Consider the following 13,082-nt stretch of genomic DNA (forward strand, 5'->3'; position numbering starts at 1 on the left):
ACTGCTGACGGGGGACACCGCTGATGGCAGGGGGACACCACTGTCAGGGGACACTGCTGACGGGGGACACCGCTGATGGCAGGGGGACACCAGTGAGAGGGGACACTGCTGACGGGGGACACCGCTGATGGCAGGGGGACACCACTGTCAGGGGACACTGCTGACGGGGGTCACCGCTGATGGCAGGGGGACACCACTGTCAGGGGACACTGCTGACGGGGGTCACCGCTGATGGCAGGGGGACACCACTGTCAGGGGACACTGCTGACGGGGGACACCGCTGATGGCAGGGGGACACCAGTGACAGGGGACACTGCTGACGGGGGTCACCGCTGATCGTGGGTCGTGACCGACAGTGTTACAGCACTGGTGAGGGACACACTGGTGACAGGGGGGACACGGTGGGAAGGGTACGCGGCTGCAGGGTGACATGGCTGGTAGGGGGTCACCACTGACAGGGGGGACACCACCAACACAGGAGACACGGCTGACAGGGCGTCACCACCGGCACGGGACAGCACCGGAACAAGGACACCGCTGACAGAAAGGACAAGGCAAACAAGGGGACACCACTGACACGGGCACACCGCTCAGACGGGGACACCCCCGACGCCGGGACACCACCGACACAGCGACACCAGCCGCAGGCGGCCCGGAACATGGCGGCCGGCCCGCTCCGCCGTGAGGGCGGGCCGTGCCCGCCGTGCCCGCCCCCGGCTCGGCGCGGCGGCGGAGCGGGGCTGGGCGGCCCCCGCCCGCGCACAGTCCCGGCGCCTCGCCATGGTGCTGCCGGGGGAGCAGGCCCGGCTCTACCGGCCGCGGCCCGAGCTGCTGCCCGCGGCCCACGTCCCCTCGCTGCCCCACTACCAGCGCCTGTACCAGCGCTCCGTGGAGGAGCCGCACGGTGAGCGGGGCCGGCGCGGCGGGGCGGCGGCTCCCCGGGCCCTGCGGGGGCTGCCCGCGGCGCTGTGGGGAGCGCGGGGAGCGCTCCGCGGAGCCCCGCGGGTGGGGTGCTCGGGGGGTGCCCCTCGTGTCCCCGCCGATGTCACCTGCCTCATCCCCGTTACCCCCATCCCTGTTGCCCGCTCACGGGCTCCGGCGCCCGTTGCCTTTGCAGAATTCTGGGGGGACATCGCTAAAGAGTTCTACTGGAAGCGCCGGCACACGGGACCCTTCCTGAAGTACAACTTCGATGTGACCAAGGGGAAGATCTTCATCGAGTGGATGAAAGGAGCGACCACCAACATCTGCTACAACCTCCTGGACAGAAATGTCAATGAGAAGAAGCTTGGGGACAAAGTTGCTTTTTACTGGTAAGTTTCTGTTTTTATTGTGGTGGAGGGGATGTGTAAATAGCACCCTAAAGTGTACAAACAGTGTCAGTTTCTACTGAGGTGAATGAAAACATAAAACCCGAGAGGGGGCTAATCCTTAGATGGGCTCAGCGTGTGTTTGCTTGCAGTGTCCTTGGGAAGGGCTGTACCGGGAAGCTTCTCTGCCCTTCTCGGGAAGCTTCCCTGCCCGTCCTGGGATGCACTGAAGTGCCCGGCATAGCAGTGGGCAGCGCCTGACTCCCAGCTCTGCCCCTGCTCTGTACCTGCTGGGAGCTCCGAGCGGTCAGACTGGAGTGAGGCAGGTCCACAACTCCTTGGTGAAGGAGGTAGATGTGCACAGAGGCACGGGATGAGGAGCAGCCAACATCCGACAGCTAAAAGCTAATAAACCCCATTATCTCCCGTGTTTACGTTTTGTGGGTCTGGCAAGTTTCCACGCCTGTGGCAGAAAGGTTCTCTTAATTCCTGAGTTTGTATGTGGATTCCTTGCACTTGGGAGTGAGGTGCTTTCAGAAAGACTGGCTTCTCTACCTTTGGGAAGAAAAGTTACTTCCAGCTGTATCTGAACTATGTTTCTGCTTTTTTACCAGAGTAGTTACTAGTGCTAAAATCCATGTAAAACTTAATTTTCGTGTTGATGCAAAGTAGGTTTCACTCGTCATGTCCAAGCTCCAGAAGTAATGTGCTCCTGCTGAACTAGCTCAGCTGGCAGCACAGCTGTGTCCTCAGACAGAGCTGTGCCTGACTTTCCTGTGCGTTTTGCTGTTTCCCTTGAGCTTGTATTCATGTAACCTGGCTATGACTGTGTGTGGCAGGGCAGAAGCACAATTAAATGTACCCCCATGGTAGGCATGCAATAACTCATTGGGATATGGTGAGTCCCTTGAGCAGAGCAGATGGAGAAATCTTACCGTCATTGCAATAAAAATATCCGATGCTCCAATTGATTTATTGTGCAGCTGAAGGTCCCCCTGAGTCACCTGGTGTAAAGTTGACTGGGGAGCCACCCTGCTGCTGAAAGGAGCATGGTTATACCAGTGTGGCTCTGGCTGTGGCTGTAAAATTGGCTTCATAGAGTTTCTAGAGTTTCTATCCACAGCCCTTCTGCTTCAGTGAAAGAATTACAGACACTGCCTAGTAGATAATCATATTGATAAGGCACAGGTGAAATGCTGGAAAGTGTTTACTTCCCAGCTAGTTAAATAGGTTCTCTATCTCACTCTGATGTAAAATGACTGCAGCTTCTGGATGAAGACCTCCTTTGTGAACTCCTGCAGGTGAAGGTGTGCCAGCAGTCCAGAGCCATTTGGCAGCCAGTGCTGGGGTTTTTTGAGGGACTGGGTTCTTCCTGCACATAAATCTTTGTGTGACAGTGAGGCAGCCACCCACAGTTTTAATTTGGGCTTGGGGAACGTTTTTCTTGTTGGTTATTCTGGCAGCCTTTGTGGGGGTATTTGTGATGCTGAGGAAAGCTTGGGGCGGATATGAAAATGGTGGGTGGCTGTCAGTCGTGGTGTTTCACAGTTCTAAAAAATAAAGTCTCTCTTCCTCCTTAGCAGAGAGTTTCCCCTGACTGTTTTGGGACAAACTCTCCTAGCATGGCTCTGTCACAGGTGACCAGGCACTGTCGTGTGCAGCTGTCAGCTAGGAATGCCAGTGGGTGTGTTGGAAGAGACACTGTGACAAACCTGTGGCACTGAGGACTTGGGAAAGCGGGGCTGAGGGTTGCAACTCATAAAATTACTCCTCCCTGGGCCCGTGGTTTTCTTCAAAATAAACCAATATTTAATTGCTCTCATCTTGTCCTCTCACATCTTGTGTTTAACACTCTGGAATGAGCCTGGCTCCCTAAAACACTTGAGACTTGTCACACTGTATGAAAGGTCGAAAAAGAAATTAAAGCCTCTGGAAGGTGTTTTATTTTTAAACACCTGAGCCACTAGATTGCATCCAAGAAAGTCCATAGCCTGCTAGATGTGAAAGGTGCTGAACTTACACCAAGGTTTGGTTGACTGCCCAGCTCTGAGAGCTCTGAAAAGACAGAGAACCGTGGTCTTTGCTTTCAGAGAGGAGGAAATTAGAGAAAAGTTGACCAATGTTTGGAGGCATTGCTGAGTCTCTGAGAAACAACCTGTCGTTACAAAACTCAGAACTGCTGGCTGTGGCTGTCTCCAGTCTTGCAGGGATGGGAAGGAGCAAGCAGCTTGTCTGGGTTTATTAGGGCCAAGCTGCACTAAAGGTTCCTGCACCACCAGCACTCCAGGACTGCCCAGATTGGCTCCACTCAGAGGGTCTAATCCCAAGCCACATGGAATTGTGTTTTCAGCACAAAAGGCAGTACATGGGATTGCCTAATGCTGCAGAACTTGTACATAGGTGACGTTTGCTGTCGTGGTGATGTCCTCAGGGTGCTGTTAGGGCTGTGTAGTTCCAAATGGCCATCCTGGGTGTGTAGGAAACATGGATTTGTTCCTGTTGCCTGCTTCGCTTGGGTATCTCGGGCTGCTTGTGACCGTTACAAATATTTCTGGTTTCACTGCTTCTGATTCCTCTTTCTCTGCTTGGTATTGCTGATGTGGCCTAAAAAAGGAACAGAAGCTCCAGGAAGTGCTTCTGATAAAGTGTTGCTCTCTAAATCTCTTTCATAATGATGTGCAAAGGCTGAGATCAGTAAGAGTGGCTGCTGTGCAGGTGGGTACCTGTGGTGACTCTCGTGGGCCTTGAAGGGGAAATGGACTGGACCAGCTACTGGGACGTTATGGGGACCTGCAGCAGTGCTGAGGACTTTGTGAGGGGTGGTTACTTAGGGCAGGAGCACAGTATTGCTTCACCCTGCTGTAGACATGCCTAAGTCACTTGGAGAACCCTTGGTTTGTGCTGAAGTGTTTGTTAATAATCTCATATAAACTTCAGCCTGGGCTGCCCGTGGAGACAAAAATAAAACCATGTGGGAATTAGGCAAAACCACCTCCTATTGCAAAACTCTCTAATTAGACCCTGGGGTGTGAAAGTATTTGGATGAGGCCTGTTCTGTGTGTAAGCTGTGCCTCTGTTTCTCAAACCAGTTACCCCAGCTGCAGTGCTGGTGGTGCCTGGTGGGACAGGGACAGGGGCAGGAGGTAGAGCTTTGTTTTCAGAGTCCCTCTGGCCAGGTGCTCCTGGCTTTTGCCATCTCTGGGAGACCGTATTCATTTTCTGCTTTTTTATATTGGCATATGATATTACACATCTAGAAAGAAGCAATAAAGATAGTGAAGGCTGCCAGAGCTTATTGGAACTTTGTTTAACAAAATGATGAATGCCTATGGTTCCTCTTCCGGGCCCAGAGCAAACAAGACCTGCAGATATAAAATTGGAAGGTGTGGTTTGTTTGGTTTGGGTTTCTTTATATGATTTGACTTTAGAATGTAATCATGGATTCAGGACCTTGTCGCCTTGAGGTTTCTTCCAATAAAACTTGATATAAGAAAAAACCAAGCAACTGTAAGTGCATGTTTAAAAAAAAAAAAAAGATAACAAACCAGCCTCACACATCTGTCATATGCACAGATGCTGTGGCAGAGGGTGCTGTTAACATCCAGCCTTTCCAAGTGCTTAATTGGAGCCAGCTTCTACATGATGCAGTTGGCTCTGCTGCTCCCACTGACTTCAGGATTTTGGAGCATCCTGTGTCAAACTGACCATTCAATTCTTTGGTAACTTCCTGGATCACTTTATCCTTCCAGTGATGCAGCCTCTTTCATTGCTCTTCTGGTGGTGAGAGCACATCCCTAAATCACAGTTTGTTTGAAGAACAAAATTCACTGCTGAGAAGGTTCCTTTTGCTGATCCACATTTGCAAGTGTGTGCATGGTTTGGTTGATGCCCACAGCACTACCCAGGCTCAGCACAGCTCCTTTCCTGATGGGGATTCTCCATGGGAAAAGGGGTGGCTCCCTCAGCCCTTTCTGAGCTGCCTCCCCAGCAATCTGTGTCATCTCCCTGTTGTGTGTCAGATGGGTAGATTACTGGTTTTGGCAGATACCAATTATTTTGGAAGCACTGCTGAACAGTTCAGGGCTCTGCTGGAAATCAGGCACACTGTGTGCGCCTAAAATAGGTAATAAATTACACTGAATGTAATAGTATTTTATGAAGCTGTAAATCTTGTACCTTCTTCAAGGGCAATGATAGTTGTAGATCCCATCATAGGAAGTGTAGCTCTTTTCTGGTGGGCTTTGTGAAATCTGCCAGTGTGGGAGAGGGTGACAAAACTGGGAGCTTCAGACAGCATTTGTCATTCCTCCAAAGAGGAATATCCCTGCTTCGTGGGGATGACTGAGCTGCGTGGGTAGTGCAGGAGTGAGGGGAGCATCAATAGAAACATGGTGTTAAAACAGGGACTACAGGGAGTAGTGTAGTAGCTCAGGCATGTCCAAGTCATGTGCTTTCCTGGCTTCTTTGAAACTTTTCCTCTCCCGGTTCTGGGCAGTCACCAAGCAGTGTGGTTAGTGCTGTGTTGTAGTGCAAGCAGCCACTCTGTTTGGGCTCACTTAATACTCACATATTAAGTACAGGCTGGAACAGGAGGCGCTCATAGCTTCTCCTCAGGTGTAGCTGAGTCCTCCCTGACTTTTCTCCATAGGTGGATGGAGTCTCTAACTTTGGCTGTGGGCTGTTTGGAGCAAGGTCATGGTGGGTTTAAAATTAACTGATTTCTTGTAACTGCTCTGAATTCCCTGCTGTAGATTGCAGATGAGATACAAAGATGCTGCTGCTCCAGGGCAGCATGGTGATGCCTGCTTAAGGGTTTGAGATTTTCAGTTTGGCCTGAGGGGCTGGAAAGCACAGGGATCATGGTCTAAAACTTGTTACCAAGGGCTCTATGTGTGTGTGTGCTGAGACCCATTTTCTCCTCTCATCTCTTGAGGTTCTTCTGTCCCCAGTGTTTCTGTTGTACTCCTGTGCTGTATCCTCCATCCTGTTCATTACTAGTGAAATCTCCAAGGTAGTTCCCAGGTGAGCAGTTGTGCCAAAGGGATGAAATAAATATCTGAGAACAGCAAACTACCCCCTTCAGGCATGTGTAGGGTGTGCTTTCCTGGATGCTGTGAGTCAGCAGATTGAGCACGGTGGTACTCAGGCACTTGGTGTGCTCAGAGTCCCTGGAAGTTGTTGTTCCATTCCAAGGACTGACTTGAAAGCAGAACTTGACTCATCCCTGTCAGGTACACTTGCAGGTTTGCTGGGAAGGGTGATTGGTTTGATGTTTTGGAGATCTCAAGCCCCATTCCTGCTCTGCAGAGCCTCTTTCATCCCAGGATGCCAGGCAGGGCAGGAGCAGGAAGCTGGCAAGTGCTCTCAGCTTTGAGCAGTTCTGCTCTGCAGTGTGAGGAAGGAAAGGGACAGGTAGCAAAGGCTGGTGACCACTTGGTTACCTGGTGCCTGTGGTCTCCTGTGGTTTTGCCCATGCAGAAGCACCCCTGGACTTGTGCCTCCACATTATTGAAGGTTTTCTCTGGAAGTAGTTTTTACTGAGCTCAGATAACATGTAATCCTGCGCCTGGAGACAGAGTGGGATTTTTCTTCTCTGTTAAGTCGAATCTGTTAAGAGGAAAGACACTCAGGTGGCAGTTGGGTTGTTGCTCTGTGGCAGAACAGTGAGGACAGGGGTTGTTTAACCTCTCCTGCCTGGGAGAGCAGCTCAGCTGTCTTGAACTGGGGGAGCAGCTTTCATTTCAGTTTTGTTGGAACTGTTTGTTTCCAGCCTTTTGCTCAGAAACCTTTGGTAGCTGCTACTGGCAGGGATACAGCATCCATCCCTATAAATACAACGGAATATCCAGGAAGTATTAGACCATATAAACAAGTGGGATGTCTGTAAGTGCCCAGGATTAGATGGCATGTGCCCCAGATAGGGGCAGGAAATTGAATGTGGAATTGCAGAGCTTCTGGCCAGGGTACGCTGGTGGTATTTGCAAAAGGCTGCGGTGCCAAGGGCTGGCAGGTTGCCAGTCCCCCTTTGCCCAGAGAGGGCAATGGAGAGGGTCCTGGGAACCAGTAAATCTGATTTTTATCCCGAGGGGTGCAGTGGAGCTGCTGGCAGAGCTGCCGGAGCACGAGGCCGGTGGCACTGAGCCTGCAGAGATGGCTCTTTTCAGACCACCTTCGGGAGGTTTCTCACAAAAAGTTGTTCAAGAAAGTAATTCAAGTGTGCCTGGAGGAACAGTGTTTTTATGGAGCTGGTTTAGCCTTGCCCTTTGCTTCCTCACTTTCAGTGGACACTTTTCAAGGTCAGCAGCAGGACTGCCAAGGCAGTGCTGAAACAGAATTGGTGATGGTGGCTGGGCTCACCTGCTCCAGAAACAGCATCTCCTGCTGCTGTTGCTCCTGGAGGCCAAACATCAGCCGTGGTTCTGACCCAGCATGGTACTTGCATTTATCTAAGAGGCTCTTGGCTGAGCTGCTGTGAGCACAAGTGCAATGCTGCTGTGTAAATGGCATCAGTGACAGCTTTTACATTCTTATTTAGTACTTTTTCCTCGTCCTCCTCATTGCTCTGACAGCTCTCTAGACAGCACAAGGGATTTAACAACTTTATATGGAATTCTGCTTACACCCCTACCGGAAAATGTTGGTGTATACCCTGTGCAATGCTGCCTTTCTGCATGGTTCTGAGGGTGTGGTTGTTACAATAACTACCTGGGGCAGTATGGGGGGTGGCTGTGCACTGACATTGGCACCTGGACTTTCTCATGTCTGTGAAACTTTTGTCTTGTTCTGCTGGCAGCTATTACAGACACCTGGATATGTTTTAAGAATACTTGATGGCTTTAGGGAGGGGCACTGTGGTTGTGCAGTGATGGCATATTGCAAATATTGGCTGGAGATTTGAAACTTGCGGTGGATAAATGGAGTTCATGGACAGAGGGGATGGTGAACTTCTGTGTGGATTCAGGACACGGAAGATCAGAGCCTTCAGTTTGCTCATTGGACTAGAAAACCTGGTTATTTTAGCTGTGTGAATGGCTTGTGTGTTCTCCTTTGGCACCCTGTTGTGAATGGAGCAGCAACACGTGGGGGAGACTTGCTCCAAGTCGGGGGCAAAATGCTCGGGCTTTGCCAAAAGAGGTGTGAGTGGGTGCTTGTTGGAAGCGTGGCATTTTTCTGGTGGGTTGCTGCACTTGCTGTGCCTGGTGAACTCTTGGTGCCCAGAGCTCCTGGGGTGAAGTGTCGATGGCCAGTGGTTTCACAAGAGCTCTCACCTCCCCCCTGTTGGAGCAGGGTGTCAGTTCTGTTTGCATTTCTGCACATCACTTGGAAATGTCGAAATGAGGTGCGGTAGGAAATCGTGAGCCCTGGCAGTTTGCCATTAATTCATTTTCATAGATGTCACCTCCCTTCTTCAGGGGAATTCCTCAAGGAAGTTGGAGGCCTTCCTGGTTGCTTTGTCACACCTGGCTGCCCGATAGTGCCCAGAGAAGCTGTGGCTGTCCCATCCCTGGAAGCGGTCAAGGCCAGGTTGGATGGAGCTTGTAGCAACCTGGTCTAGTGGAAAGTGTCCCTGCCCATGGAACCAGATTGTCTTAAGGTCTCTTCCAACCCACACCATTCGTTTTATGATTCACCCAGTGATAGTGGAGCATGTTTTCCATTCCTGTTGCCACTGACCATCTTCTAAGAGGTGTTCCCTAAATGGCATTCCAGCAGGTGTCACCTGGCCTTCACCACTGGAGGTTTATGATGCATGAAATTGAAATGTCCATCGAAAATCTGATTAAAAGCCTAATTTCCTACCATGCCCTTTATGGATATTGTTTGAGCTTCCATTGAAATTGCCTTGCCTGGCTTTCTGTGTTTCTAGAAGCTCTTCAAAATTTGACAGAATGTTGCCATCAGAGATGTGGCTGTTTCCCAAAATGGGGCATTTCCCAGCTGCAGGCGGCTCGTTGATTATTTTACTTACAGAAGCTTCATCCAGGGTCTGTTCAACAGCCCAACTGTAAATTGTTTAAACAAACAATCAGCTGTTTTGTACTGAATATAAGCCCTACTCCCACTGGACTGGTAAAAATAGTCCATGCTCCTTTGAAAACCTCACTGATGGTAAACATCTAAAATGTTTCCTCTCATGTCAAAATGGCACATTCCTCTGCAGCATTCGGTGGGTTTGGCTGATGGGGTTACAAGTGCTGGCTGAGAGCAGCCAAACTCCCTGACGTGCTGGGTGAGTCTTGCACATGACCTCTGTTGCAGCATTATACGATTACTTTGTTTTTAGAAAAGTAATTTGAATTTGCTTTAAAAAAACTCTCCCCTAAATAAAATATGCAAAAAGCTGTCGTTTTTCTCCACTGGTTTTTCTCTCATATTTTAAAGTACTTCAGAAAGTAAGAGTTAAAGTTGATGCTTTTCCTCTTGACTTGGTGGTTACTCAGTATCAAGCAAGTAGGAAAATCGTGAAGCCACAGAGAGCAAATTCTCCTTGCTGAGCCCGTCAGCACAGAGTGGCTGCTGACACCATCACCAGGGTATTTACATGTGGTCTGTATGACTCCTGAAATGACTTATCTTGTCAAATGTGCCAGGGAGGAGGGATTTTCTGGCTGCTGTTGATCCTATCTTCCACAAAACTGTTCCCCTGGAGTGTTCTGGCTCTCAGGTGTGAGCGCAGAGTGTACAAATCCCATGGCACTGAGTTCACTTGCCCATGTTGGCTGATGAACCAGTTGCACCGGGAGGTGTTGATTCCTTTAGAGATGTCTGAGCATCCCATTGCCTAAAGGAAGGGGCTTGAAGTAGATTTTAGGACATAGCTTAGTGTGAGTGGGATAACTGGAGGGAATTTTGGCAGGGTGATAAATACAGAGTGGTTTTGGAGCAGCGTCCACCTCCAGCTGGGCTCTGTGGTGTAAGATCGCTCAGGGTATGGCAGAGTTTTTGGGCTGCATAAGATAAATATTATTTCTTTAGGTGCCTCTGGTATTTGTTCAGCTTCTGAAAGGCTGCAGATACAAAGAGTAGCTGGGAATGTACTTAATGAGAAGGAAGGACAGAAAGACGGATGTGGTTTTCCTATGGGACAGTGACAACTGTGCAGGGTGTTGGGTGTTTGCTTTGCAGGCTGCGTGTCCATATAGCTGTTTTTAAAGGTGAGTAGAGGATTGATTCTTTGATCAAAGAGCAAATGGTGACCCAGTGTCCCTGTAAAAATAAGCTCCATTTTGACTGTTCTGCAAAATACACTGTGCCTGTGTTGGAGTCAGTTGGGCTGGAGGGGATGGGGCTAAACACAGAACATTGTGCCCTGCAGAGCACATGGCTCCTGCTTTGACACAGCTGCTTTGGGTTTCTTAACAGCAACAGGAGCCCGTTCGTGCTAGATACATGATCAACTTTAAGTTGGGACGGTTTGGCTCAGAGATGGATTTGAGAACAGAGCTTTGTTAGGCCCTACCTAAGTATATGGGGGACACCTGAGGGGAAAACTGATGGGTGGTTTTAATGCAGTTGTCAGAGTCAACTGTGTGGATTTAGGAAGTGATGGTATTAAACTGGTAAGATTCTTCTTTTCCCTGGGCTTTCTGTTCTCACGTTTTCTCAGTGATGTTCTCTCAGTACAGCCAAAAAAAACCCTTTTCACCAGCCCCTCCCAAGCTGAGCTCTGTCATTACGCAACTTCTTCTTTCTTGATCCGTGTTGTGATGCAAGGGGATGTAAGCCTGGTGATGGTGGGGTTGAGCCTTCTGGTAAACCTGCTGCTCAGGAAACCTCAGTCTTCCCAGAACTCCTTTGGGAATTTTACATTACTGTGGTGGGAGGTGATGACATTAAACATGGGCAGGGCTGGGCAGTCTGCCCCGTTATTATGAAATGTTCTCATGGAGGTTTTTTGCAGACTTGCTGCAGACCCATCTGTTTGTGCATTTAAGAGCATTTCCATATTGAACAATCCATGCAAATACCAGAATTTTTTTCTGATGAAAGGGTGTCTTTTTCTGATTATCTTGCACAGCTGCTCTCCCCAAACTTCATGTTTCAGTGTAATCTATTTTCTCTAAAACATATTTGAAAGGCTGTCTTTACTCAAATGCCGTTCCTCTCTCAAATGGCATAAGCAGGGCTGCAGCATAGGGAGAAATCCTATTTTTTTTCGATTTTGGCTGCAGTTGTTCCTGAGAAACCCAGGTATGTGCAGGCAGGCCCTTTTCAGGCAGCAGTTTTTGGGGCTGTCCTAAGACGAGCCAAGGCTGGGTTGTGGCAGGAGGTGTGTGAGCAGCTGACACCACGGTGGCCGAGCACGCCCGGCGCTCTCGCCGCCCATGCGGCTCACACGTGAGCACATTCCCCACATGGCAGGAGCCTGGCTGGCCCAGCTCTGCCTGGCATTTTGGCTGCTCTAATTCTGGATGTGGAACGGATCAGGGAGCCAGGTGCCCTCCTGGCCACCCCCGGTGACCTTGCACGTGAAGAGCTGTCACCACAGCAGGAAAATTCCTTCCTTTACCTTGTACCCTGCTCTGGGAACAGGCCACTGATGAAGCAGAAGCTGGAGATCTCTGGTTTTTGGTTCCATGTTTAGGAGGGATTTTGGGCTCTGAGCATGTTTTAGTTTAGATGGCAACAGAGATGTTCTAAGGTGGACATTCCCACAGTCCCCATCTCTGCTCTACTGGAGTCACAGAATCACAGAATTAACTGGATTGGAAAAGATCTTTGAGGTCACTGAGTCTCTCTGTGGTTCCCCACTGTGCAAATTGTTCCTGTGACATGGCATCATCTGGTAAAGCTTCTTTCCCTCTTACAACACCTATTCCAAACTGGGAATCCATGTTTTCTTAAGGGTGAGTTCCAGTAGATAAAATGCAGAGCCTTTGTCCTGCATGAAGAAAAATTGCTCTGTGGGCTGTCATCACATCTCTGCCCATCAGAAAATGACACCTGGTAGCTTTGAGATGGTTTGCTGTGCTCTGAAAATTTACCTTTCAAGTGCCCCCCACCTGTGCTTGGTAACTTTGGGTTACTGCATTTATTCAATCACAGAATGGTTTGGGTTGGAAGGGACATTAAAGCTCATCTCGTTCCACCCCCTGCCACAGGCAGGGACACCTTTCACTGTCCCAGGCTGCTCCAAGCCCTGTCCAGCCTGGCCTTGGACACTTCCAGGGATCCAGGGGCAGCCACAGCTTCTCTGGGCATCCTGTGCCAGGGCCTCAGTACCTCACAGGGAAGAATTTCTTCCCAATATCCAATCTAAACTTGTTCTCTTTCAGTTTAAAGCCACTGTCGTTTGCAAAAAGGGAGTGAGTGATGTGTTTACAGGAGCTTAGAGGAGAAACTTAAATGATCTGCAGCCCCTTTGGTCCTCAGTGGGAGCATTTCCAAGGATCAGAAAGGCTTTGGCTTTGTCCCTAACTTGGTTTGGTCTGTGATTTTCTGTTTCTGGCTGTGTGGATCTGCAGATGATCTGGCAGATCTTGAAGACTTCTAACACTTCATTTGTTCAGCTTCATTTCCTCCTTTTCTCCTGTACATCACCTTCTCAGTGCTGTTGTAGCCCTTGTAAACCACAATTATCATCCTCAATTCCTTTGAAAACTGTAATTGCCCCTGATGCAACCCGCACTTCCTGCTGCTCTCTGCCAATGCTGGGGCTGCTTTATCGAGGAAGTCGTAGTCATCTTACTCAAACAAGTGATGCAAATAATTTTTTTTTAGAAATGTGGTGAAAGAGAAGAACCAGACAGTGTTGGTGGTTGGTTTTCAGGT

General features: G+C 49.6%; 1 protein-coding gene across 2 annotated transcripts in view; it reads left to right on the forward strand.

Annotated features, from left to right (window-relative positions):
• Window positions 1-748: 748 nt before the first annotated feature.
• The window catches only part of ACSS2 (acyl-CoA synthetase short chain family member 2), a 31,195-nt gene continuing 18,861 nt past the window's right edge, over window positions 749-13,082 (forward strand). For both annotated transcript variants that reach the window (XM_066198569.1, XM_066198570.1), the window contains exons 1-2: window positions 749-904; window positions 1,118-1,313. In XM_066198569.1, the coding sequence (XP_066054666.1) occupies window positions 781-904; window positions 1,118-1,313 (320 nt within the window). In that variant the 5' untranslated portion in view covers window positions 749-780. The remainder of the gene's footprint in view (window positions 905-1,117; window positions 1,314-13,082) is intronic.

The sequence above is a fragment of the Chamaea fasciata genome, unplaced genomic scaffold (genome assembly GCF_029207755.1).
Source record: "Chamaea fasciata isolate MVZ Bird 193981 ecotype frontalis unplaced genomic scaffold, bChaFas1.0.hap1 SCAF_17, whole genome shotgun sequence".
Classification (NCBI taxonomy): domain Eukaryota; kingdom Metazoa; phylum Chordata; class Aves; order Passeriformes; family Sylviidae; genus Chamaea; species Chamaea fasciata.